Below are 26,339 nucleotides of genomic sequence, written 5' to 3'. Positions count from 1 at the left end.
ACTCTGGGATGAGCAGGTTCACCGTGCGCTGGGTGAAGGACCGGCTGAAGGGCAGAGATCAAAGGCTTGTAGTGAATGGGACGACCGCTGGCTGGCGGCCGGTCATCAGCGGTGTTCCTCAGGGCTCAATTCTAGGGTCAGTTCTGTTCAATATATCCATCAACAGTCTGGATGCAAGAGCTGAATGCACCATTAGCCAGTTTGCTGATGATACCAAACTGGGAGGTGCTGTTCATGCCCTTGAAGGACAAGAGGCCTTGCAGAGGGATCTAGATAGATTGGAGCATTGAGCAATGATTAATGGGTTGAAATTTAACCAGTTGAAATGCCGGATTCTGCACCTAGGATGGAGTAATGCTGGGCACAGGTATAGACTGGGAGGAGTGGCCGGAGAGCAGCCCTGCAGCAAGGGATCTGGGGGTGCTGGTTGTCAGCAGGCTCAACAGGAGTCCACAGTGTGCCCTGGCAGCCAAGAGGGAAAACTGCATCCTGGGTGCATCAAGCACAGCATAATCAGCCAGTAAAAAGAGGTGATCATCCCGCTGCATTCAGCGTTGGTGCAGCCTCACCTTGAGTACTGTGTGCAGTTCTGGGCCCCACAATTTAAGAAGGATGTGAAGGTCCTTGAATGGATCCAGAGGAGGGCAACAGAGCTGGTGAAAGGGCTGAAAGGAACAGGCTTTCTAGAGAGGTGGTCAATGCCCCAGGCCTATCAGTGTTTAAGAGACATTTGGACAATGCCCTTAACATGCTTTAACTTGGTCATCCCCGAATTGGTCATTCAGTTGGACTAGATGATCGTTATAGGTTCCTTCCAACAGAAATAGTCTATTCTAGTCCATTAACAACACAGATTTATTTGAGGTATAGTAAGAGAATTCAATGTTTTCAAATGATTTCTGTATTCACTGGAAAGTAAATTGTGAGAGTAATATGTATTACCTCCAAGAAGAATTTTATTCTTGCTACTACCCCTAGTAAAGAAGCTGAATGAACAAATAGATTTAACTAAATACATTTGATTTCTAGAACAGAACATTTTAAAGTAAACAGAATACACATCTACATTGTATATTTTGGGTTTTATGCCCTTTATTAAAACTTTAAAGTAATTTTCCAGCTAGTACTCTTTACAGTTACCATTACTTAAAAGTTACTAATTTTAAAATTGTCACATAAAAGCTTATATTTCCACAATATCTAGCTAAAATTTTGTGCTGCCATTTCAGAGAGAACTGAACACCGTTGCTCTATTTTCTCAAATTTCCCATTTATTTCTCCAAATGGAATGCTGGCTTTTATAAGAGACCTAGTGCTAAGTATTTTTAGTACACTGCTAGAGCTTCTAAGACAGAAGCCTCTCTCTGGAAGAACTGCAGAAGAACCTGGAAGACCTATCCACCAGTCAGAACAGCATCAAAACAGAGTGGGAGGAACAAAAGCATACACCCAAGCATAACAAAAGTAACTGCTGCTATGTTAGTATTTTCACAAGTGTCGAATTTGAAAAGGACCCCAATCAAATCTCTTACCTTATTAATAATTATCTTTTATAAATTACTATCATAATTTATTTAGGGGAATCAAGAACAAACATTATACATTTTTTCTTCAGCAACAGTAACATGAAGAGACACACAAACAAAAGAAAGAACTGTTATGGTATCAGTTGCACTTTCGTGTTACCATCAACAAAATTAACTGTACCATTTATTGGCATAAAGGAAATATCCTGTGTATGTTCTGTTAACTAAAAATGGAAAATTTCAGTTAACATAATAATACAGATAGGATGACCCAGTTACATTTCTCAATGTCATCAACGTGAGTAATGATGGGAAACAGATAAAACATTTTAAATAATTCATTCTAACAATCAAGTTCACAGCTGTATTATGCAAAGCTCACAGAAATCGAGAAACAGTTACATCAACATGATATTGGAATTTTTTATTATTGTTTTTACAAAGTGTGTGTATCTCTACTCATTAATTTATGTTGGATTATGCAGAAAGATCAATCGAGGGTAGGAAGAATCAAGTGGGAAAGGCAAAATAATTATCCAAGTAAGAAACCAGCAGAATACTTTCAGCTAAATTAGAAGTTACATGCCTGGCAACAATAAAGATATTCAGATCTTATGTGTAAAACAAAAAAAGTGACTATTATCAATGTAACAGTCATTGCTGGAAAGGACAGAGTGAAAAGGATGCTTGCAATGCAAGGCCATAGAGTTTTCATACTAGAAAACTAGCCTCACAGTTTCATACTTGTAGTCTCCAACTTTAGGAGAACCTGGTAGAAGGATATTTACCTGAGCAGTGAAGCTTAAGCTTAGTAAAATAACACATATACAGGACTGTTTTAATATGTTTTACCAAAAGTTTTGCTTTGCTCAGTGCTTAATAACTCCCTTTGGCAAATAGCAAGTAACTACCACAAGAAGTGATGTAACACTACTGAAAACTTATTTTGTCAGTAGCTTCTAGAAGAGGCCTTTGAATGTGTCAAAATACCAGGATCCCTCAGATCAACAAAGTTTATCAGTCCAGGGACTGCTGCTTCTACCTCCGCAGCATCTGGTGGAAAAGGTGCGATCTGGTTCCATTCATAAAGAAGTGCAAGAAATAAAGCTGTTACTTGATGGAAACCCCAAATACAGTTCACTTGATACCTTGTATCATGCAAAGAAAAGTATTTATTGTTAGTTATCCATGCTTACAGAACTATTATTACAAAAAACCACTGAATATAAGAAAAGTAAATACTCTCATAGGCATCTGAAATGATCTTTTAAATAAGATACTATACATAAAGCCAACTCACCAATAATATACACAGTATTTCCAAATTATTACAACATGGACTCTGGCAGTATCAAGGATAAGGTATAAGACTGTCCTTTAATTTCACAACATTTCCTGAAGTACGGTGTTAGGTTTTGCTGTCTTAAGCAGGCTTGGTCATTTTGTTGTCATGCAACAAAAACTATTGTCTTACATTGTAACCAGCCATGAAATTCTCAAAAATTGAGGTCCACACAGATATTTACTGGAATAGTGTTAGTTTCTTGAATTGTTTGGCAATAAAGCAGTGTGTCAAAACATGTCAAGTAATTTCATAAAAATAAATTTAGCTGACAAACTAAAAAAAAACCACAATACATAAACCATGATTAAGATAGGGAAAAAAAAAAATTGAACAATCTTTAAGGTTGTGTCTAACAACACTTTTTCAATTAGGTGAACAAAGAGAGTGCTGCATTACTTTAAATAAACCACAGATAAAGATATCATTCCAAACTAAGCACTGAAAAATCATTTTATCTACTAACTTATCTGAGGTTTATTCATATTTCATAGTTTCTTTGCAATCAATTTTAAATAGCTTGTAATAGTGAAATAATAGTTTTTGACAACCATGTTCAGAAAATTACAATAAACTAATATTAAGAAAGTAAAAGCTTTAAGCATAACCAGAATCATTGGACAGGTAAAGACAAACTATATTTAAGAGCAGAGAAAATGCATATGCAACCATAATCAAATTTAATAAATGAAAGGTAGTGATCAGATGAGCAAGGACACAAACTGCAAACCATTGCCTCCCCCAAATTCAGTAAAAATTAAATTTTTGCAAAGAAATTGCAACATACAAAAATGACAACTGCAAACAAGGCATTATCTGACTTCTATTTCATGGTTCACTTCTGCCACCAAGGCCAACAACTGCCATCATACTGCCTACAACAATAACCTTCTGTTACATACACTTTAACATCTTCTGCTCCTCCTTCTACCTAATCATCATTTTTCCAAGACACCTGCTACAAAACAGGCTGTCTTACTGGCTGCCAGAAACCCCTAAAGCTGCCTTCTGTGTGCTCTTAGCTCCATTCTTCGGTACAAAAGCACCATGGGATCCATATGTATAGAAGTTCAGATTTGCATTTTAAATTCACAACAACTTAGCACAATTACTGCAGGTAAGGGTCTTCACAATTTATAGGCAGTGTAGCTTCATTTGACAGATTATACTTAATATACATGTAATTTTTCTACCTATCAGTCAATTTGAGAACAACTAAACTATATGGATTCATTCTGTTTTTCTGATAGCTCCCATGTTTCTTTCCCTCTCAACCCCGAAATTCAATCTAGAAGTACTAAATCTTATATTACAATTCTTCTTAACTTTGTGAAGTATTTTGGGATAAAAACTTTATCCATACACAATTGACAATTATTGTGTTGGCAATAATTCTTTTAACATATAACTTGCAGAATACAGGCAAAACCAAAGATCACCCCATCACAAGATGCAGAAGAAAATAACAAAAAGGACACGAAAACTCTAACAGATAATCAAATTTTCTTAATTAAAACCTCAACCTGCAGTAGGCAAAAGTGTGCCTTGACAAGTGAAAGAAGCTCTTTTGCTAGACACAACTCACTGGGAAGCAGACAGGTCAAATTAGGCAAGTACAGTTTGTGAGTATGTACAGCTCCCCTTCCAAATATTTTACTTAATATCTACCTTAGTTTTTTTTCAAGGAATAGCTATTTCACTACTGAAAATGCAAAGTCCGGCATGAAAAGCTCCACATTTTGCATAGTTATTCCAGTATTTTTGGTTACCCACCAAAAACCTGATGTTGTTACATAGTATATTGTTATGATAAACTATGATACACTCAGTTGTTTTTTTTAAATTTTGTTTGATCTTCACATGCACTTAAAGAATTGCAAAAGTGTTACAGAAATTGACAGTTATCATCAAAATAGTTCATGTTTTCAATGAGATTAAAATAAAACTATATTGTTCAGTGCTTAATCATTGTTGGCTGAAATTGGAAGACAACTTTACTAATAACAGCCTTCCAGAACGCACAGCTCAGGATTTGAAATCAAACTAGCTTGAGCAGAAAATGTATTCTGCCCTTCAGGGAGAAAGAGACTCTAGAAGAGCATTTTACAGTGATCCATCTGCCAATTTCACAAGCAAGGTCCATCTGTCTTAAATTCAAGAATGATCGTAATGGTAGAAAACATTGGGGAATTTCTGGTTTTAGAAAATGCACATGAGCATCTAGAGTTTGGGGTTTTTTTTAAATCTAGAGCAAATCAACCCATATTTCCTGCTATATTTACACAAACAACCTTGGAAAAGGGCATTTATAGGTATACAGTGACTATGTCAACATAGTGCAGCACAACAGGAACAAGTGCGTAGAACAACACAATCAGTACTAGGAATGTGACTATGGCGCTGCCACTTGGTGTTACTTTGGACTAGCTCTGCTCTCAGTTCAGTTTACACAGCCCGAGAGCTGTCTGTGAGGCAAATCAAAGTTAGGTGGGGACAATGGGGAGTTTCTTCAAAAGTGTGGTCTTGGTCTAAATGTTAAGGTAGGTTCACTCAAGTAGTTCCTTCACACACACATATTATATAGATATGTAAAAAATGGCCTTCATCATAATGAACCCCAACATCTCATAAGCTACTCAGATGACCAGAACTTTCTGATAGAATGTTAGTACAAAGAAACATTTTTTTCTGTTGTTCTAAAATGCAATACTTTGCAAAACAACATTCAATTTGATTATATATACTTTTAGAAAAAAATGGAGCAGAGTTTTGAAGTAATGTTGGATTACACCATTATAGCCTTAGAAATGGAGTGTCTTTTCATTGCAGCTAGTTATTGAAGAAATTTCTGAAACAATCCGATCATTTCAAAACAAATGATCCTCCTAAAATGTATTAAAACTTTTTTTTAAGACTTGCTTTAAACTACTGAATTTCTCATGGAATTGAATATTGATATCCTAGTAGTTCTAAAATGATTAACAGGAGAGCTGGAACCTGAAAACTGGCATTCAACATACTATGTATTGTCTATTTTAAAGAAACATTGTGTAATCTACACAGTAATCACTATACTTTCTAAAAGCTGTTTATCCTTATGTTAAAATCTTGTCATTTTAGACTGGAAGCTTTTTATGGTAACACTAATAGAATGGGTTATTAAACTTAAATGTGGCTATGAGGTATTATTACGTGATGTATTAATTTCTGTCTTTTGACCTACCTATTTCATTACATTAATATCCACACCTTCAATACAAAATTCAACCACTACTCTTCAAGAACTCACATGTCTTGCTAGGGGAAGTCAGAAATTATCTTATATGGATTTTCTACTCAGACATCATACAGAAAGTATGATTCATTTCCAGCTCTATTGATTAGCCTGCAGGCCTGTCAAAATGCTTAGATTCAGAGAGATAGTTACAATTCGAGCAGAACTACCACAGCAGAGATCTTTTTCTTCTTATCTTTTTATAAATTTAGATAGTCTAACTTAAATTCTCTGAGCAGCTAAATTAACAAACTCTGACTTTCGCTAACTCTGTACTCCACAGTTCATATACAGTGCTTAATAACAGACCACAAATCTCCACCTTTCCTTCAACTAAGGCCCTAACAGTATGACTTTTCTTACCCAGCTGCCTGGTTTTATTGACTATCTATTTCTGAAATGCTTGCAGAAACTGGTTAAAAGATTCAACAGAAATTGGTACAAACACATACACATAAGATAAGCTCTCCTGCCTTAGGAAGTTATAGTGAAAATTAAATACAATAGGGCTTTACAACACTTAAGAAACACCTACAAACAAATTTACCTTGCCATTCTCATACTGTCCTCCTGACTCAGTCATCACACACACAGAATCTGTTGATCTGGAGCTCACTTAAGCTCTGAGAAAAAACATTGCTCCACAGCAATGTAATTGATACTGTAGTCAATTTTAATTTAAAAAAAAATATATATCCATTGTTGGTATTGGCAATTCTTTTAGCCATTTTTTTATTTCATTTGTGATCTTTCCCAAAAATCCAAAGAAGTTGTTCCAAATCTATGCAGTGTTATTAAAGGATCTAGTATGATAAGAATTTGCATTTTTTTGTTCACATTAATTAATGCATATCATAGAAGCAAGTATAATATAAATTTTCATTTCATCATTCACCACCTAATTTACATATGCAAATATAATTAATAAAAAATAAACAAAAATCCCAACTAAATTGCACTTTCAAATTTTAGATGAATAATAACCTACTAAAGATTTAACTTTGAGAGAATCACCACTAAAAGCAGCATTTAGTATTTGTAATTCCATGCTTGACAGCTAACACTAGCACTTCAGTCCATCACATGAGGGTCAATGCACTTTAAAAAATCCTCTAGAAAGCATGCAGATACAGCAACCACTTTACAGCTGGAGAAAATAAAACAACAAATGAATGCTGTATTTAAGATCACAGTTGTGGGAGGCCAGACCTGTGCTTTGATTATGTGGCCACATTATCTCTACATTAGGAATATATTATCCCCTTATTAAAAGCAGACATTATTTGGATAATTGAGAAAGATGGAGGCAGCAGCTATAGTTAAGTCTCCCTCCTTTTTTAACTATATGCATTCCCAATAGCAATTAAACAGCATGTTATTTGTCATTAATGAAACACCTTTAATGATTTAAGTGTTAATCTGAATTTAATTTTAATTGCAGTGCAACCCTGATCATGGAGTACTAAAAAAAATAAACTACAGATTCAAAAAGAACCATCATAAGTCATGTGGTATAACAGTTATATAAAATCAGAGTGCTAATAAGAAAGAGTTCCACAAAGATCACCTCCTTTGAGGTGAATCCTGATGCTGCTCTCCACAGCAAATTAACTGTTCAGTTAGAGAATAAATCTGAAAATTTGACCCTTTGCATGACAAAGGTCTGCTCTTCCAAGGCTGTTGGTCCTCACAGGGCTGAACTTGTCCAGCAACCTGAAATTGCTCTGGCTGATAATTACTGTAACTTTTTCAAATCCAAATTTCTCTGACTTCCAAATTCCAGATAGCCAGTGTTCCCCAAAAAATAGTGTTCAGGTAGAGATTAATTCAGCAAAATACTGTGAGTTCTGTATTGTACAAATCAGAGTATATTATAACAAATTTAGATATGCTAAGGGCAAAAAAATCCCTCAGCTTTCTCTGTTTATATCAAAGCACCAAACTACTTTTATAGCAATAGTAGGAGATGTTGACCCAGTTAGATAAAGTTTCAATCACTGAAGCAGGAAGCAACAGCCCTTTTTTAGAAATAGGAATGTTATGTGTCCTTACGTATCTGCAGTTGTGCATATTATAAAGGAACAACAGCATATTGTGAAAATGTGGAAGTATACAGATGTCATCTGCATATTTCTTACGAATGCAGTTTGGATTTGAAGTTTTGTTTTTGTTTCAAGGTATCTTGTTTTTGACTTCAAGGTATCAAAACTTTACATAAAATACAATGGGAAATATATGATACATTATGCACAAAGATGCAATAAAAAGAGTTAATCTTTATGTGTGACACCTTGGGTTTGATTCTCTGTAATTTATCATGTGACACAAATTCAAGTGCCTTAATAAAATCTATTACATCAACACTATTAACTATACTAACTAAACTTATCTCCCCTTCCCCTCCAACGGGATGACTACTTAATTTAACAAGATTTTTCCCCATAATCACAAACTACTGGCCTTTCTCACTTTCTTTTTTTTATTTTTTTTTTTACTTACACAGAATAGACAGAATGGACACTCTGCACTGGAACGACACCCAGTAGACAGATTTAAAAAATTCCCTAGTTCAATATTTCCAAAGCAGAGCAACAAACTCTGAAGCTTTTCTACTTTATTCTCACTGGACTGCACCTTTTTGAAACTAGGCTTTAAATAAACAGGAAAAGTTACACAACATTTTAAAATGCTGAATGAGGATAGCACCAAGAGAAATTAAACTGAAAGTCATAAAGTACAAATTAATTTTGACAATATTCATATTGATATACATATTCATGATACAATGAATACACTGTAAATAAACACCCAGAAGACAAGCATCTGAAGACAATACAATTCTGAAATACAAGGGCATTGCCTCCCTGTCAGAAAAGCAGTATTACAGCAGTACTAACTGATATAGGGTATCGTTCTGGAGTTTAATTTCTTTCACTGACACCTCAAACTGTGCATAATTTTACAGCTATTTTTTAAATAAAAGAACAAAAAAACACAGAAGTCACAAAACCACAACACATTCAGATTATTATTTTAGATTTCTATGAGCTGTTAAGTAGCAAAGTTTGCCCCATATATAGGACTGAGGCTCAATCCACAAAAACAAAGACGTGTTTTCTGCTTAATCCATCAGAACCCACACAGACAAATTACACTTTTAAAACATATCAAGAAGCATTAAACTGTAATACTGAAAAGCAAGTTTCTGAAATAAACAAAAAGAATTCATTTAAAACTAGATTTTAAAAGTAATTTAATTGAGAACTCCGTAATACACATACATATATATACACACGTGTGTATATGGCATAGAAAAAACCAAACCAAAACCAGCAAGGCACCAGTTCCAACTCCATATCTTATCCAGAAATACTGTTCCTGCTCCCTAGTTCTTACACCTTAACTCTGTCAGAAATCTCTGTTCCATTCCACCAGGGAATACTGTGGATAAGGTGTGGATTGTGATGATATGACATAACATACCAAGGGAAAAAAACATTTGGCACTGTGAGAACCATGCTCCTGTAAAAGTCAGCCTGAAAATAAATCCTACCTATGGATGTTGAAGGTAGGTGTGGTTTTTTTACATAACTGGCTTTATAGACAGAGAAAATACAACCAGATCTGTCTCAGATCTTCAGTAAAGCATACGATGTGGCTTCACACAAAATTAGTGAAGTGGCAAACAAGTGAGGTCAGTCTAAAAATTTATACAATGGCAAAAGGCAGACTAACGGATGCATCAAACATGTCTTGTTAAAATGAGAAACTTAATGCTAGGTGCAGATTAAGAGTAGTACCATGTGAGTCAGTCTTTAATTATATTCAGTATTATCAGTTCTTTTATGATCAACCAAGGTCGATTCACTTTGATGTCAGAACTTTCCAGGAGAGGTATTTACAATAGATACATAAGTACTATTTATTGTACAAATTTCATAAATGCTCAGTGAAACCTTGCAAAATGAGTATGGATAAGGGCACACACATTTAGGAATGAGTGATTATAGAGAAAAATCTGAGATGACAACCACAAGAATGAACAGTTACTTTCTAAGAGAAAATTAAAAGATTCAGTTATGTAGTCTTAAAAAAAAAGACCAAGAACATATAAAAGTGCTTAATAAATGTGTATACCACAGTAACTGAAAACTGACAGGAATATCACTTACGAGGAAAAGACAACACATGTATTATCTAGTATAGGGCTGGAAATTATCAGGTTTCGACCTATCAGAGAAACTGGGCTTTGAAACAGCCCTGCAGTTCTAGTAGGATTAAAAAAACCACCAAACAAACACAAACTCTGCAAACACACAAACACCACTCTCAAACTTTCCTTGTTTTGAAACAGAGCTTGATCAGCTTTTGTAATAATAACTTAAGAAGTCTTTTCCCTTATATGATAAACATCTCCTTCTCACTTTAAGGATACGCAAAGTATGTATGCCAATTTGTTGAAACAATCAAAGTACCAAATTTGACACAATTTCAATGGAATTCTCTTGTTATTCACTTTTATAAAAGACCTACACTTGACTATTATAGTAGCTTGCTTTGTGTGCTGCTTGGAGACTCCAGCTGCTAATACTGCTGACTTGTGGCTTCCCAAGAAGCCAGGAGATTCAAAAGTATTGGATTCCAAGGGTACAGTTCTTCAGCAGGTATTACTTCCAAGTTTTCCAGTACTAGTACAGCTAACCAGGCAAGCTGCCTGGAAGATTTGAGTTCCACATGGATTTTGTTTAGAGGATTTTACTACAAAATACAGGAACTGGAAATTAAGATGCCAGAGAAGAAAAAAAAAAAAACAAAAATAACCCCAAACCAATTTTCAGCATTTAAATACCTTATGTGAAATTGAGCTATTTTTTATATTGATCTATATTAGTTATCAAAAAATACTGTGTACATGCTACCCATTTCAGCAGGTGCATGGGAATCTGATGTAGAATTTTTCTTTCCTGGGACTGCACTATCCTGAATGTTTAATGTTTACTATCATTAAAAGTGTAATGCAGTCTTCTTTAATTTTTTTATCCCTCCTTTTATTCAATTTCAATACATCCATTATTTGGTATGTAGTGTAGTAGCTTGTTTGTGAATATGTATTAGAAAAAAATTGTCTGAGTATTCTCTTTGCATTCCTCCAAAGTTAGAAGAGTTTAAAAAAGGGATTCTGGATGTGGTGTGCACATTGTTTCCCCTTTTACAAAACCTTAATTGGCAGTCTGGGAAAATAAAAAGTCCTAGTCCAGGCAAACAAGACGTGAAATTGTAAAACAGCTAGATGAAAAGGCAGTACATTTCAACAGATGCATATACCTGAAGGCCAAATACCAAATAACTTCAAAGTGCAGTAATCCTCCAGAAACATATTGCTTCCAGTGTCTTATTGTCATTACAAATTGAAAATCGTATTTTATGAGAGAGGTTTATACCTATAAAGTCTTTAGTTATTAATGCAGGTACATCAATGACAGCTACTTTAAAGCTCCATTTGCATCAAGTGATCTGAAGCCAACACTAAACAAACTAAAATTGCATTTACAATTGTCACTGTGACATTACAAGTGGAAAATGTTCCCACGCTACTTGACAACCATTACACATACTATTAAAAACTAGTGTTAGATACATTTTATTACATTGAGGTTTTGCTTTAAGAGGCCTTAAAGGGCATAATTTCCCTCTATCCAACTATGAAGCTATAAATATTTTCAAACCATGTTCTCCCCCCCTAAACCTGAAGTCTATTTGGCAGCTCTGTTAAATTTAAAATTGATCCAGAACAGAATAAAAGTCATTACAGTCATAAAAATTTATCATCTTTTGATTAAAATACAGTTTTGTTTGGACATTTCCAGTCAACTTTCTAAGCTGCCTTTCAGACTGCAACCTTCTGAAGCAGAAAGCCAACCTTCACATGTGTCCAGTACAGCAAAAATCTAATCAAGTACTTGTGAGTGCTGTTAAGAGTATATATCCCATATTCCACCTTTTCTTTAAAAAAAAAAAAAAAAAAAAAAAAAAAAGGCAAAACAAGAAAAACACGACAGAAACTCTTCCCTTAATGGATATGACCATCCAATTTTCCCTCCTTCCATCTCACAGAAAATGAATGCATAGACTGGATGCACAAATACATAGACCATTAGAACAAATGATGAATGGACTGAATTTTCCTTTGAAATTATTTCTTCCTTTCACAAATAACAGACTCTACAATATAAAAGAATTTAAAGAGGAAGCAATTTTGCAGTTTTCGCACTTATTTCTCTGAAATTTTATTGGTATTTTATACCAAAATTACATAGAATTACTGAATGGCAACAATTAAACAAGAACATATTTTGTGATTACTGAGGTTCAGTCAACCTAAAACTTTAAAAATCACAACTTATCTTTCCACTAATAATATTCTATGCACAGTATAAAGGAAGTGGCAAATGAAAATTTAAAAAAAAAGCAAACCACAACAACCCAGTAACTTACCCGCAAGGCTTCAATTACAAGGTCTCGTGCTTCTAGTTCTCCTTCCATTATACTCAAAAGCATTCGCAATTCTGGCTTGCTCAAGTTATCCACATCAAACTCTCTTTTCTGTAAGAAACAAAACACTCATGAAGACACTAACTGACTGCAATAGTTACTGTAGATCTGAAACACAGACATATCAGCATCTTAATTATGGATTCCTCAAACATCTATAACTGTCAAAAGTTGCGGTGACTTTATTTGTAGTATATAAAGTCAAATTTAATAGCAAATAGTCTGGTTCTTTTTTAGTTAAAGTGCAGAAATTAAAAACCCTCCAGTATGACACTTTCAAATCCTATATGGTTGCAAGGAATCGATCCTGCAAAGCCTTGTGAATGATAAGGGTGAAATGGTAAAGAAACTAACTTTGTGACTAACAGTTCCTATATGCAGCCTCACAGAGACCAAAACAATTCAGCAGACCTGAAGTAGCACATCAGGGATGAAGACAGGAGAAGGTGAAAGAATCTAAATCACAGTGCACCTAATCCAGTGTAACCTGTGCCTCACTTGCAAACAACTACCAAGTCTTCACAGTATATTGGGCTGAATAGGAATTTCTGAAGTACAGCTTGTGAAAAGACATGAAATCTTATCTGTATACTTTATTTCCAGTCCCAATGTTTGGCTGGAGGGTACAGTTCAGGTTTCAGAGGCACTGACAAGTAGCAACAATATCTTCTCACTCCACAGTTACCAAGATCAGTAAGTCTGACTGCCACCCCTAGTAAGGCAGGAGAACGGGTTTAAACTGACAAATAAGATCATTGAGCATGTGCATAAACACTGTCTGCTGGGAATATCAGTATGGCTTCTGTAAAACCAAATCCACCTCAAAAACTGCTACAGTTCCGTAACAATGTCAGTAGACACATGGGTAAAGAGGATCCACTGGACATGAATATATTTGGATTTTCAAAACATTTTGGACAAGGTTCTATATCAAATATTATTACAGAAACTCCTATCCAACAGTATTGGATGAAAAGATACTTCATGAATAGAAAGCAAATGCTATGGGTAGATGGAGACAGGTAAGCAGTGGGGCATCTCTGTGACCAGCTTTATTCAACTACTTCATCAATAATCTGGAAAAAGGATAGAGAAGTGGCAGGAACATCTATCTCATGTGGAAGCTGGCACATAATTCCTCACTTACAAGGTTTACATCCTCATTTTGCCACTATATAAAACCCTGGTAAACCCACATCTCTGCATGAAGTCCTCATCTAAAGGTATAGAATCGGTCAACTAAAAGGATAAAGAGAGAAGGAAAAACTGCTATATGATGAAAGACTACAAGTCTGGAAGTCTTGATTTTGGAGGTGGGGCAGGGGGAATGCTACCAGTATTTACAAAATCATGAAGGTAGTAGATAAGATTAATAGAAATCTCTTGTTCACCAATATCCACATTCCTAACGCAAGCAGACAGTGAAATTAGAAGGGGATCATTTTAAGGGAGATAACAATATTTATTTCATGTGCTAGATTCAGCTGACCAGCTTGATTTCCAATACACTATTTACTTCAAGGGAAATGCTAGAGTTCTTGCTATGATATAGATGTGTCTCCTAGCAAAGCCCTGAGATGCAGATGCTCAGCTGTCTTCAGTATGACGTAATCAGTTGCCAAATTAGCTGGACTGTGTATCTAGATATGGTGTTTACTTTCCCTGAAGGACATAAAATCTAAGAGTTCAGCGACCCAGCAGCTTAACTTTATCACAGGAAAATCCAATAAAAATTAAAGCAAGTACCATTTCTGCTTTCTCAAGGCAAGAGGAGGGCAAAACAGTTGTTCTTCCCTCAGGCTAGAAGGCCATAGATCAAAACTATGCAAGAGCTATAACTGTATTAGACTTACTCTGTGTTCCATTTCTACTTTGTAATTAAAACACACAGAGATGCACAAATGGCTAGTGGGAACTGTATGCCAGAACTTTAGCTATTTGCATTCCATGTACATTGAATTGAGCTTCTTCATTTATGTCAACAACATGGATCAACAAGAGGAGCAATGTTTTCTATTAAGAGTAACTGTTTTGGGTACAGGGCCATCCACTCTAAGCAGTATTTCTAGACTGAACAATAGTTATCCTCTATTTTTGTTGTCTGGGTCAGCTATTCCTCTAATCCAAAAGATACCTCTTACCCTCCATGCCAATGGATCAAGAAAAACAACAGGTTTCTCTGAAGGCTGTTTCCCAACATACGCTGCAGCAGCCTCTCACAGTGCTCCTCGCAATTCTATACAGTGCTCACCAATCTATGGACATGTATAAAGTAAAAAGTTACTAAACATATGCAGTTCCTCATGTAATCTAATGTCAGTAGACTAGATTTTACTTTATAGGCTGCAGCAGATTTCACTCTCAGCAGTTCTAACTACTAAATTTAATTCAGTCAGATAGCAGGACCCACTTACCAGCCTTCCTTCTATGAACCACTTCATAATATCTAATTGCTCAAGTACAGCAATTGATTTATTCGTATAACTTTCTTTATAACAGAGAAAAACTATCTCCATTTTTCAGGTGGAAAACTGATGCAGAGAGATTTTTTTTCAAACAACACAGAAAGTAGTATAAAACACAATTTTCAGCAAGTCTTTTAAGTCTCCATTCAGTGGTTTAACCACTACATTTCCTTCCCTATCAAAAATATGCTTGCCTCCTCTGACAAAAAAGGCAGACAAGGTTTCTGATAGACAGGGACAAAGTTAAGAGGGGCATCCACAAAAGTGCAGTACAAGAAATGTGATCCTACTCTTTTCTCCAAGTCAGTAAATTCAGCTTGTCAGGAGGTATAACACAGGGCAGCTCTTCATCAAAAGACTGATTGCACATCACAGGTGAAACTTTCCATTTCTGCAGTCTTCCACAAGACATAAATGAAAACACTCTTACATTCTTAACAAACGAGAGGCATTCTTCAACATATGTGATGCAGTGATGAGCTTTTTAAACTAGGCATCTGATCAAGCAATTAAAGTAAATTTTGCTCAAGTACACACCCTGAACTAGAACATATGAAAAGACAGCAATAACAAGCAATTAGAAGTGCTCACTGGTAATTTATAGTTAGATATAGATAAACACGAAAAAGTGTTTATAGAAAGACATACCAATTAGTTTTTGTATTTTTCATTTAATAAACTTGAAATAAGAACTAACAAAACCACTTCATATATGAACAATTCTAGCATATCAGACTAAAAACCCACTTAGCCAAGCATCCTGTCTCCAAAAGCAGCCAATAAGGGATGCCTTGAAATCAGTACCAGAGCAAGAAAAGCACATAATGATACTTCCCAGAAATATTTTCCCAGCCTCCAGCAATTTTCAGCTTATGCATCTTCTGAGCCAGAAATTGTGATTTTGCATGTAGTAGCCCTTGGCTGACATACCTGTTGTGAATTTGCCCTATTGCTCTTTGAATCTCTATGTAATTTTAGCCTTCACAACATTCCACAGCACAACTACAAATTTTATGAAGAATCACACCTTTGCTGTCAGTCTGCCATCAGCTACTTTAGTTTGATGCCTTCTGATTTATTAAGCACAGAAAACCTAGTCTATTATTACCCACACTCTATGCTACACACTCTATCAGACAAGTCTTCACATAGGTACAAAGAACAACCAAAATTTCACAAAACTGTCCAAAGTCAACCAGAAAAGACACACAAACAAAAAAGTGAAATAAATTTAAGAGCTTTTAAGGATGAAAGGCGATCATTTTTCAAATCTTGTTTATGAATAATTTTATGCCCACTGAGGCTTTCTTATCATAACTTTATCTGTCAAATTCTGAAACTGGAATGACCACTTTTTCCCAGTACTTTAAGGACATCTTATATTTGTTCACTATTCAACTTTGAATCCCCTCACACAGGGTAACAGTGTGCATGGCAGTTGCTGAAGAAGCTACCACACCTTCTCCCCCATGTACATCTCTGAATCAGCACTTACAGAGCTACAACATAGCTTACCCTAACTGGACCAAAATACATAGTTTAAAGATTTAATATATTCTCAAGCATAATTGTAAAAATATTTTTAAGATTTGAGTAGATAAAGCACATGATGAAATAAAACTATCCTTCCTCTTAAACACTCCCTGCCATCTTCTGGTTATCAAGATGTCAGTCATGGCAGGCTTGCCTGAAGTTCTTATTGAGATGGAGCACTGTTTTCCTAAGTCATAGAGAAAACTGTTGTTTAGATCTAGAAAAGTAATCTTCCTAACATCTTCCAGTGGAACAATAAGTCTTAGATCTCCAGAAAACGAAGACTGCATTAGTAGCTCATGGCTTATGTGTCATCTGGGGTTTAGCTTCAATACCTCTGGTAGAGTGCCAAGTTGTAACAATTTAACCAACAATTTAACAACTATGTAACCAAGCAAGCCATTATATTGGTTTTATAACAGACATACATGAATATGTTACCCCAGGGTGATATTTGGCATACACAACCAAAACACAAGAGAATTTTTTTTTTCCTCTACCTCTTTCAGATTTTAAAATGTCTGGTTTATTTGATTTATAAGAATAAAGTACCTGAAAAAGACTACAACTTCAGTCCTCTCTAAGACTCCACGTTATTTTTCAGATCAGTTTTGTAAGGGGTGTGTGTTGCCTGGCAGCAAGTGCACTGACAATACAGCGAATGGTTAATTAGCTAAAACTCATTCAACTACCTGTGCATGCAGCACAAAAAAGAGTAGAGGTAAAATGACAACCTGCATTGCCAAAGATGAAAAGAAGCTCTACCATGAGCCAAAAAGAAGACAAAAGTATCTCTTCTGAACAAGAGAAGAACAGTTTAGGACATCAGTGATCAATCTGGACAGGCATTTTCCCACCTCCATCATCTTTGGAAAAGACAGAAAGAGGATTAAATTGGAAGGCCACCAAGAGGCACAGGAACAGAAGTGACTCTATGCCACATGCATAGCTATTTAGAGCAAAGATGGTAAAAGTCTTTAGGGTTAAATTTATCCCACCACTCTTCCTCAAAAAAAACCCAAAATTCTTGTGAGGGATCAGCAGTGCCAACAGTTTGGCTCTGCTGACCTAGCCCAGTTGATAGTACTGGCAACTTTAGGAGCTAAAAGCGCTGTTTAGCATCCTCCTGGTGTGCCCGGCGCACGTGCCATGGCGGCTCCCTGCGGCTGGTTCCTGCACATGGGCTGAGGGGGACGCCGGCGGCGCCCGTCAGCGCAGGGGCCACGAACGAGGCGGCAGTGGTGGGGAGTGGAGCAGGGGCGGCGGGACCAATTTTTTAGATTTTGACATAGCGCTGAGGGAGATGGTGTAGTTGGGAACTGTCAGTGCTCGGTCAACGGTTGGACTAGATGATCTTCAAGGTCCTTTCCAACCTAGATGATTCTGTGATTCTGTTCATTGTGCTACCACAGCAGCTGTTACAAACTCTGCTGCCTTCAGCAGAAGTCTGAATAGGTAAAGTATAAAACCCACAGCTTTGTACTTTCTCTAAGCAGAACAGAGGCAAAAAACAAGTTAGCTGTGAATTAATCACAAATGATCATGGAAAACAAACTCCTTTCTGAGCAGAAAGCAGCTACATAGCCTTTTTAAAGATGAAGCTGGGTAATAACCCAGGACTTGGGAAAGAAACCTGTGAAGCATAATTGAGGGCTGAATTGGAAAGACAGGGTAGGGAGAAGTATAAAAATGCTGTACAAGAAAACACATAGGGAAAAGCTGTCAAAAAAAAAAAAAAAAAGAGGGTCCTTTCAGAAGGGAATGAAAAGGTACATATCTACATTTGTTACATATTTTATATTGAGTTCTATTAAATACACACAAGAATCCTCCTGACTTTTCACAAAGATGAGGTTCTAAAAATAAAAACATTATTATTTATTAGGCTATACAAAGTAAACTTTTAATATCATGATGGCCTCACATCTGTCAGACCCATGAAACAACTACATCAGGGAAACACAACCGATTCATACACTTTACAACACCAAGTATGTCCCCCAGGTACAACTCATCTGACCAAGTATAAAGATCTGTTTTGACTAATTCTATTTAGTTGCCTGCATAGAAGTATCTAGTGCTATTTGAAATGTCCGGGGGATCAGAGATATCTTTCTGGGACAGGCAGATACGATTCAGGATTTAGGAGAATAATCCATACCCTCTGAACTGGTAGCAGAAGGACAGCTGGGATGCCCTGGAGTATCACATAAGGACCACTAAAGGAAGCCCTCAAGATAGAACTAAGACACCTAAAGGTAGGTATGAGCTATGTAAGCTAGGTACGTAATGTTCCTTTATTTTCAATGGAGAACTGATTAGTCTAGTCAAAACAGCCAAGAAATCAATTCAGCTAACCAGCCACCAGAACTATTTGATCATGACTCCACTGACTGTATTGGTCAGATTTCCACAGACTGTAATAGGATATTAAACACTGTGCATACATGTATACACTTAAATTTAAGTGTCTTGAACCCCATCCGTACCTCCAAGAGTCAGCTGCCCAAGTCACTTCACTCAAAACCAGAGAATCTCGCAAACCTGTTTCTAAAGCAAGCTATTCCTTCTAACCACTTACTTCACCAACTATAAAAGGAAGTTTCAAGACCTAGCTCAACATAAACATGGGTATGTGGTCAAATGAATCCTAACACTTTTCTAGTAAAGAAAACTCTGCAAACAGCATATTAAAAGAAGTGTTTATAATATCCATAAGTATTCATGAATACTTCAGGGAAAACCACAATTCATTGCTTTAGCTGTGGAAGGCTTGTTCTTTAGTCTGAAACTAGGGTAAGATGCTTCTTCAAAAATTATCTGATGCAAAAATACACGTCCATTTCCCACCCTATCCAAAATGAACTTAAGTAAAATGTGACCTATAGGAATGTTCCTGGCAACAGAAACAGAGGCAAAGAAATGTCTTCCAAGGAAAAGCAGTGCTGTGGAACTTGCTCCACAACTAGGACCAAGTTTCTTGCTGAAGAGTTTATCATCTGATGTTAACGTCCAGGACTTATATAAAATTCCATACAATCATATCTGAGGGATCATGAGGGGTCTGTATGCACATTTAATTATGCCCATCCATTAGCTCAGTGACTTTTATTGGATTATTCACCAACGTGAAGTTACCTGCTTATTCTGCCTTCCTCTTCCCCAAGCACAGCTCCCTTACTTTCTAGGTTTGTCAAAGGTTTTCTTTAAAAGGTATGGGGGAGGTTTTGTTTAGTTGCTGTGGGGTTTTTTTGGCTTGAGCTAACTGCAAAACTTTTAACAGCTTCAACATTAACCATAAATACACCTCAAAACTGGGAAATTTATTTTGGAAACAAAAAAGACAGCCCCCGACCCCTCCAAAATTAGTAAGACACTGACCTTTACACATACCCAGATATTGTCATAGCTGTGAAAACATGTTTGCAATCTATTAACAGCCATAAAGGTACTTAGTCATTTTTTATTTCAGCGCAAGTTAGGCAACTAAGTCTTTTTTATGGATCTAGGCCCACAACCCTTCAATAACCATGTTTAAACTCTTACTTAAATTTAACAGGTAATTTCCATTCAGAAAGTAGCTTTCAGATAAGTCCCTTCTAAGGCAAGTAGTATATAATTAGATCCAGATACAGGTACACATTGTTGAAGCTATTTTTAGAAGTTTTCCACAGGCTATCTTGAAATCTTCCAGAATTTTACACCTTACCTTGCGCTACAATATAACCAAAAAAATCAATGCCCAAGAAAGCTTTAATTTACCTATCACAGAGGCAGTACCTCTTCCCTAAGTCTGCTTGACACCTTCCATTTACATATTCAAGGACTATACAGGTATTGTAAATCACCTGATCCCTTTCTCTGGTAGGGGTGGAAATGGGTGTGGAGGTAGAACTCAAACTGTTGTCTTCCTGAGATCTTTCCTTCCCGTCCCAATTTCCATCTCTATTCCTATCTTGCTATATCACCTCTGAGGCCAAAGCAACGCTTACACAAGTGAAGTCAAAGCAGTTTGGAAAACAACAGGACATACTGCATCCTACAGATTTGCACCTCCATGCCACTTTCACACATCCATCTCACAGCATTGCCCCTCTGCACTTCACCTTTAATGACAGACAGTGTGAAAAATCCACATTTGGAAGAGAAAGGAACATTTACAAAGGGGACTACATTCAGTGGCGTTCTTTTCTCATCCCCCAGGACCTTCACAAGGGAAGAAAGGCTGTGCTACAGGTCATGGAGTAGAAGACACAGGAAAGGCAACACTGTAGTTTGGAGTAGGGGGAGGAGAGACAGAGGTTTGAAGTATGTCACTGCAAGATGGATCATCACAGAGGAGCAGCAGGACTAAGACAGAACTGTGCTGTCCTTGCATCTCACCTACAGGTTGGAACACCACAACAGCTTCGCATATCTGACTAGATGAAAATAACTTCTCTGAACAGTAACACTACACTGAGAACTTGTATTCAGATGAGGACAGTTGCAGTTAATCAAAGTCCTTTTGCAAGTGACCATTTTCCAGGATATAATCCCTAATAAGAGATATAGTCTTTGCTTTTCAAAGGGTTATGGTCTCATTTTTTGCTACTTGAAATATTTTCCAGATAAGAATCATTCCAACTGATCTAAATCAGCCTGTATAATTGATCTGATCAAACCATTATTTAGCATTCCACTATACTGACCAGACAGCAGGTCTACGACGAGCATTCATGCAGATCAATAGATAGTGAATATACCAAGCTAAGCATAAAATCCTACACAATGTCACCACAAAGTGTCATGGAATTTCTCTCTATTTATCTTTTTTTTTTTTTAAATACTGACAGGTTTTTTTCTGTAGTGCAACTTTTTTGTACTGTTATGTGAACCACAACAACCCAGACTGATCCTTCTGGGTATTCACAGATCACTCTCAATGAAATTTCGACCAACGAAGATGGCAGCAAAATCCCTACTCACTTTAGAGGAGCCAAGATTCCACACTACCAATATCCTCTATATGTACAGCTTTACAGAAAAATAACATTTATGCTTCTGATCACTGGTCAAGCAAAAAAATCAAACACAGAAATTTTACTGAATAATTTTAACAAACTTCACGTTTGATATAACAGGCTTTTCATAGGCTTTGTTAAAGCTACACTGAAGCTATAACATATGACAAGCCAGACCTCTATGCACAGCAGGCTGATGTTCAATGAAAAGACTGTCAAATTGGATTATTTCTTGCTATTATATAATCATTATTGGTAGACATTATGCAGATGGAAGTCATTCAGCAATGTTTTAAAATACACACATATGTTTTCTCTCAATTCTAGTCCAAATTGCACCAACACAATTTCACTGCCTTCAGTGCAATCAAGCTGTGCAGGTATGAAAAAGGACCAGAACCACTCCCCTGTCGTTTTTCCTTGTCATCCTTACCACAATAAAAATACCAATATTTTGTGGGAAAGAAGTGGTGGGCTTACCAAATGCTGTGCTCTATCCAAGGAAGCTCAGAATGATAAGATTATCGGCTTTGCTCCTAAACATAACACACCATAGAACAGTCTAGGCTTTTTCAGTCAAATTCCCTGGTGAATGTAAAAAAAGGAGGGAGGGGGGGCACTTTTAATCGTTCTCTACAGTGCTTCTAAAAGCAGCAAAAAAAGTCTTTTTTTTTCCAGTGATATTACTGATAGTGTACCAAGATGCAATAGCAAAAACCCTACTGTACCATCCTGTCATACATCTCCTGCTTACACCATTAAATTTACACATTAACATATTACTATCACAAATACTGTTAGCTTTTTACTGCACCATTTGTGCAACCAGGATTCTGAGAACTGAAAAAAAAAAAAATCTGAAACTGTACTGAAAACAATATTTCTTTATAAGTTGAAGTTTAGCATGACTTACAAGCTAGTCATCTGGATGCTTACTGTCATCCTAAAGGTAAGCAAGATGATCCAATTCATAATTCTGTATCTTGAGTTTAAAGACAGAAAACAAGCTACTCATATTGACCCTTCAAAAGGAATATTGGAGCAGTGTATTAATATATTTTTTAAATCTTTTAATTGCCCAGAGGAGTTCTTTTTACTTTCTTGTACAAAAGATAAAATGAAATCAACAGTGCAACAGCTGTATTTGCAAGGAAAAAAATATGAAAAGGAATATTAAATATTTAATGAATGAAGGCAAACAAAAACTAATAATTTAAATTTTTTTTTTTATTGTTTAAGTATAGTTATTACTTTTGTTAGGGAGCAACACACAGGTTACTTCCTAGCATCTCTTCAGTTTTAAAAAAATATTTTAAAAGCAGCATGCAGCGTAGAGCTGTTGCTCCTACCTTCCACAATGAGAACACCAAATTGCATGAGTGGCTTACACTGCACTGCCTAACAGGACACTATTGGAGTGCTTTTTGATTACAGCTACTCATTGAATTTTTAAAATTGAAACTTAAGGCAGCAATAATATGAGCATACTAAAGAATTTAGTATGGAATTTTTTTGCTCAAAATTAGGGCTTTAAAGTATTTAATAGTCTGCTTTTATGAATTCTTACCTTAATATTAATTTATATCATGGTTATGTCATTGTTTTAAAAGTCAGTGATGTTACAAATATTCACTGTGTAAGGTTTACTTTTTTTTTTTTAAGTAAAACTCAACTTCCACAACACTGCAGAAGTTAAAACATGTAAGAAAGATTAAATGCACAGTTGGAACAGGGTTTCAGATAAGAATTAATGCCTGTTTGAAAGAAAACAAAATAATAAAAAAAACCTGCCAGCAATCGCCTCAATTTCACAGAAACTAGTGCCGCTCCCTCGCCCCCGCCTTCGGGGGTCATCACCTTCAGAAACGATCCCACGCAAAACGTGCACCACAGCGGTTTTACTGCCCTAAACTCTGCATGTCGCTTCGAGGCCGAGCACTTAGAGCCCCATTTTGGACCTGGTCACCCCGCTCTCACAAGGGCTGTCAACCAGGCGATTAACACGGGCTGATCAGCCCCGGTGGGTCCCCAAGCAGGTCTGACCACGCCAGGTCTGGGATGCGCCGGGCGAGGGAAAGCTGCCGGGCTGAGAGGGGTCTGCCACTGCGCGGGTGGGGAGCCGGGGGCCCCCCAAAGGAGCGGCCGCCCCAGGGGATGAACCCCCCGCTCCCCTGGCAGGGCGTCGGGCCGGTGAGCAGGAGAGAGGAGCCCGCCGCTCGCCCAGGGGCGCGCAGCCTCCACCCGACACTGTTTTAACCGGCGCCGAAAAGGCCACACGACGGGAGGAAGGAGAAAGCGAGCTCCTTGCGGGCCCAGCAAAGGGTTAAAGATCAACATTTCCCCCCGGCCCTGGTGTGACAGGTCCCACCGCCCCGGCCGCTGTCACCACCTCAGCCCGCCCGGAGAGATGGGGCGCAACCGCCCTCACTGTGGCAAGCGGCGGGAAAAGGGGGGTGGGTACGAGAGAGGAGAGGAACGGGGAGCGGACACGGACACACACACACACACCCCCGCCCCAGCTCCGTGCCCCCCTCACGGGCGCCACACGCCGACCCCACAGCGGGAGGGAAGGAACAATGGGGGAGAGAACCCGCCGCCCCCGTTGAAGGCAAGAGGGAGGCCAGCAGGGAGGAAGACCCCGAGCCCGTCTCTCTTCTCCCTCGGGGCGGGACGGGGCTCGGCTGCGGCGGGTCTCCGCAGCCGAGCCCCGTCCCGCCCCGGGGGAGAAGGAGGGCGGAGGGACGGAGCTGGGGAGGCAGGTCTCCGCGCGCCGCTGCGTCCCGTCCCCACGGGGAGCCCTCCTCGGCCCGGCTGGGTCGAACCCCCCTCTCTCGCCAAGCCGGTTACCGCTGCCGTGGCCGCCGAGTCCTCCCGCCCGCCAGAGCCCGGCTCGCCGCTCGCGCCCTCCGTCGCCATCTTCCCGCTGTAACGGCTCCGGCGCGGAGAGCGGCGCGGATCCGAGTGGCGGCAGCCGCCACCGCCAGGCGCTTAACCCCCTCCCCGCCGGCAGCGAGCCCACCGGGAGCGGGGGCGCTTAACCCCTCCGGCGCCACGCAGGCGGGGCTGACGAAGCCGAGCCGCCCCCTTCACCGGCCGAGGCGAGCGACTCCCGCCGGCGGGCGCTCGGGTTTCCCCACCCACCCTCTCCCCGACCGCCATAAGGCGGCCCAGAGCCAGGCGGAGGAGGGGGAGTGGGACCCCGCCGCGGGCTGCCGGCGCGCAGTGGTGGCTGAGGGGAGTGCCACCGCGCTGCCCGGGCTCCACGCAGGCACCGCTCTCCTCCCTTCCCTCCCCCGTGGCTTGACGCAGGAGAATGAAAGGAAAGGTTATGGATGAGGCGGAAAAAAAAAAGGGCTTATACAGCAGGCTTGGCTCACCTGATCGGTGAGATCCTTAAACCAGCTGAAGCCTTTGAGGGAAGGGTCTCTTTCCTTCTGGGGGTGCTAACAGAGGGGGTCACCTCGCCGTCCCTGTGCCTCCTGGAGGGACTGGGGGAGGACATTTCTGCTGCCAGCCCGTGCTTAGGGGCTTATTTTCAAGGCAGGATGGCCTCAGAGCCTGTGTAAGGGTAGACCTTCATCCAGGCCCAGTGTGTCGGACCCAACACTTCCGTGCCTCTCAGCCCCAACCCTGAAGCCCACCCTGGCCTGTGGCCACCCTTTGCTGTTCCAGGCCCGTCCTGAAGCCACAGCCTGTTATATAACTCCTTCAGAGGAAGGTTTGGGTTGCTGAGCTGAGCCTACTACCACACAGGCTAAACGTTGCCCCCCAGGAGCACCCCTTCATCTGTGCTGCACTGTCTGTCTCCAGGGATGTTCCTCAAGGTCTTGCCCCGCTGCTTTCCCTAGCAATGGGAACCTACCTGGTGAGCTATACACCAACACCAGATCGAAATGTACCCTCCTCTGGAACCAACTTACATCTTTTACAAGCTGAATTTCCAACACGCTTTACTCTGCAGACACATGCAACTTTCACCAACAGCAGGCTCCTCTGAGCCTTGCCAGTTTCCTCCTTTCACAGGGCTGCTTCAGGTCTAGGTTTATGCCGAATTCCCCTGGCACCACAATCAGACAGAAATGGACCAATGTCTTCCCTTGATCAAAGGCAACAAGTGTTCTTAAGCATGCTCTACCTAAGGATGTAAGTAAAAACATGCGTGAACTTTTCCCCCTTTACGTTACCAGAAGAGGAACCGATGAGCTCTTAGTAGAATAAACTCCAACTGTAATGTAAATGTACACTGAACAGAGTGAGCAGAAGGCAGTGTATAGGATCCATTACAGGGCACATGAAATCCAGTCTCAAACAGATGCTTTCTGGGTTCAAGGTTTGATTTTCCTTAAAAATCATCTAGCTTTCCTCCTACTCAAGCTTTACACTTTTTATAACTCTAGTGAATGCTCGCATCCTTTCCACTGTCGAAGCTGAGAAACTCCATTGATGACATGGAGCCTAAAACAACTTGTTTTTCTCAGTTCCCAGAACTCTTAATACCATTTAATTGGTTTTAGGATATATTGTTGCTTGCTTACTTTATTGACAGCAAAATACTATACATTACTCATAATTATTTTATGTATAAATTTTGACTAGTATATGGCACTTTGCCATCAAGAAACTCAATGAAAAGTCATTTGTTTC

At 38.7% G+C, this 26,339-nt stretch overlaps 1 protein-coding gene across 2 annotated transcripts in view; it reads right to left on the bottom strand.

Annotated features, from left to right (window-relative positions):
* The window catches only part of CTTNBP2 (cortactin binding protein 2), an 86,574-nt gene extending 61,823 nt beyond the window's left edge, over positions 1 to 24,751 (bottom strand). For both annotated transcript variants that reach the window (XM_074870208.1, XM_074870209.1), the window contains exons 1-2: positions 24,543 to 24,751; positions 12,638 to 12,745 (exon numbers count right to left, since the gene is read on the bottom strand). In XM_074870208.1, the coding sequence (XP_074726309.1) occupies positions 12,638 to 12,745; positions 24,543 to 24,611 (177 nt within the window). In that variant the 5' untranslated portion in view covers positions 24,612 to 24,751. The remainder of the gene's footprint in view (positions 1 to 12,637; positions 12,746 to 24,542) is intronic.
* Between the last annotated feature and the right edge of the window lie 1,588 nt (positions 24,752 to 26,339).

The sequence above is a fragment of the Strix uralensis genome, chromosome 5 (assembly GCF_047716275.1).
Source record: "Strix uralensis isolate ZFMK-TIS-50842 chromosome 5, bStrUra1, whole genome shotgun sequence".
NCBI lineage: Eukaryota > Metazoa > Chordata > Aves > Strigiformes > Strigidae > Strix > Strix uralensis.
This window is presented reverse-complemented; position numbering and strand designations above follow the sequence as displayed.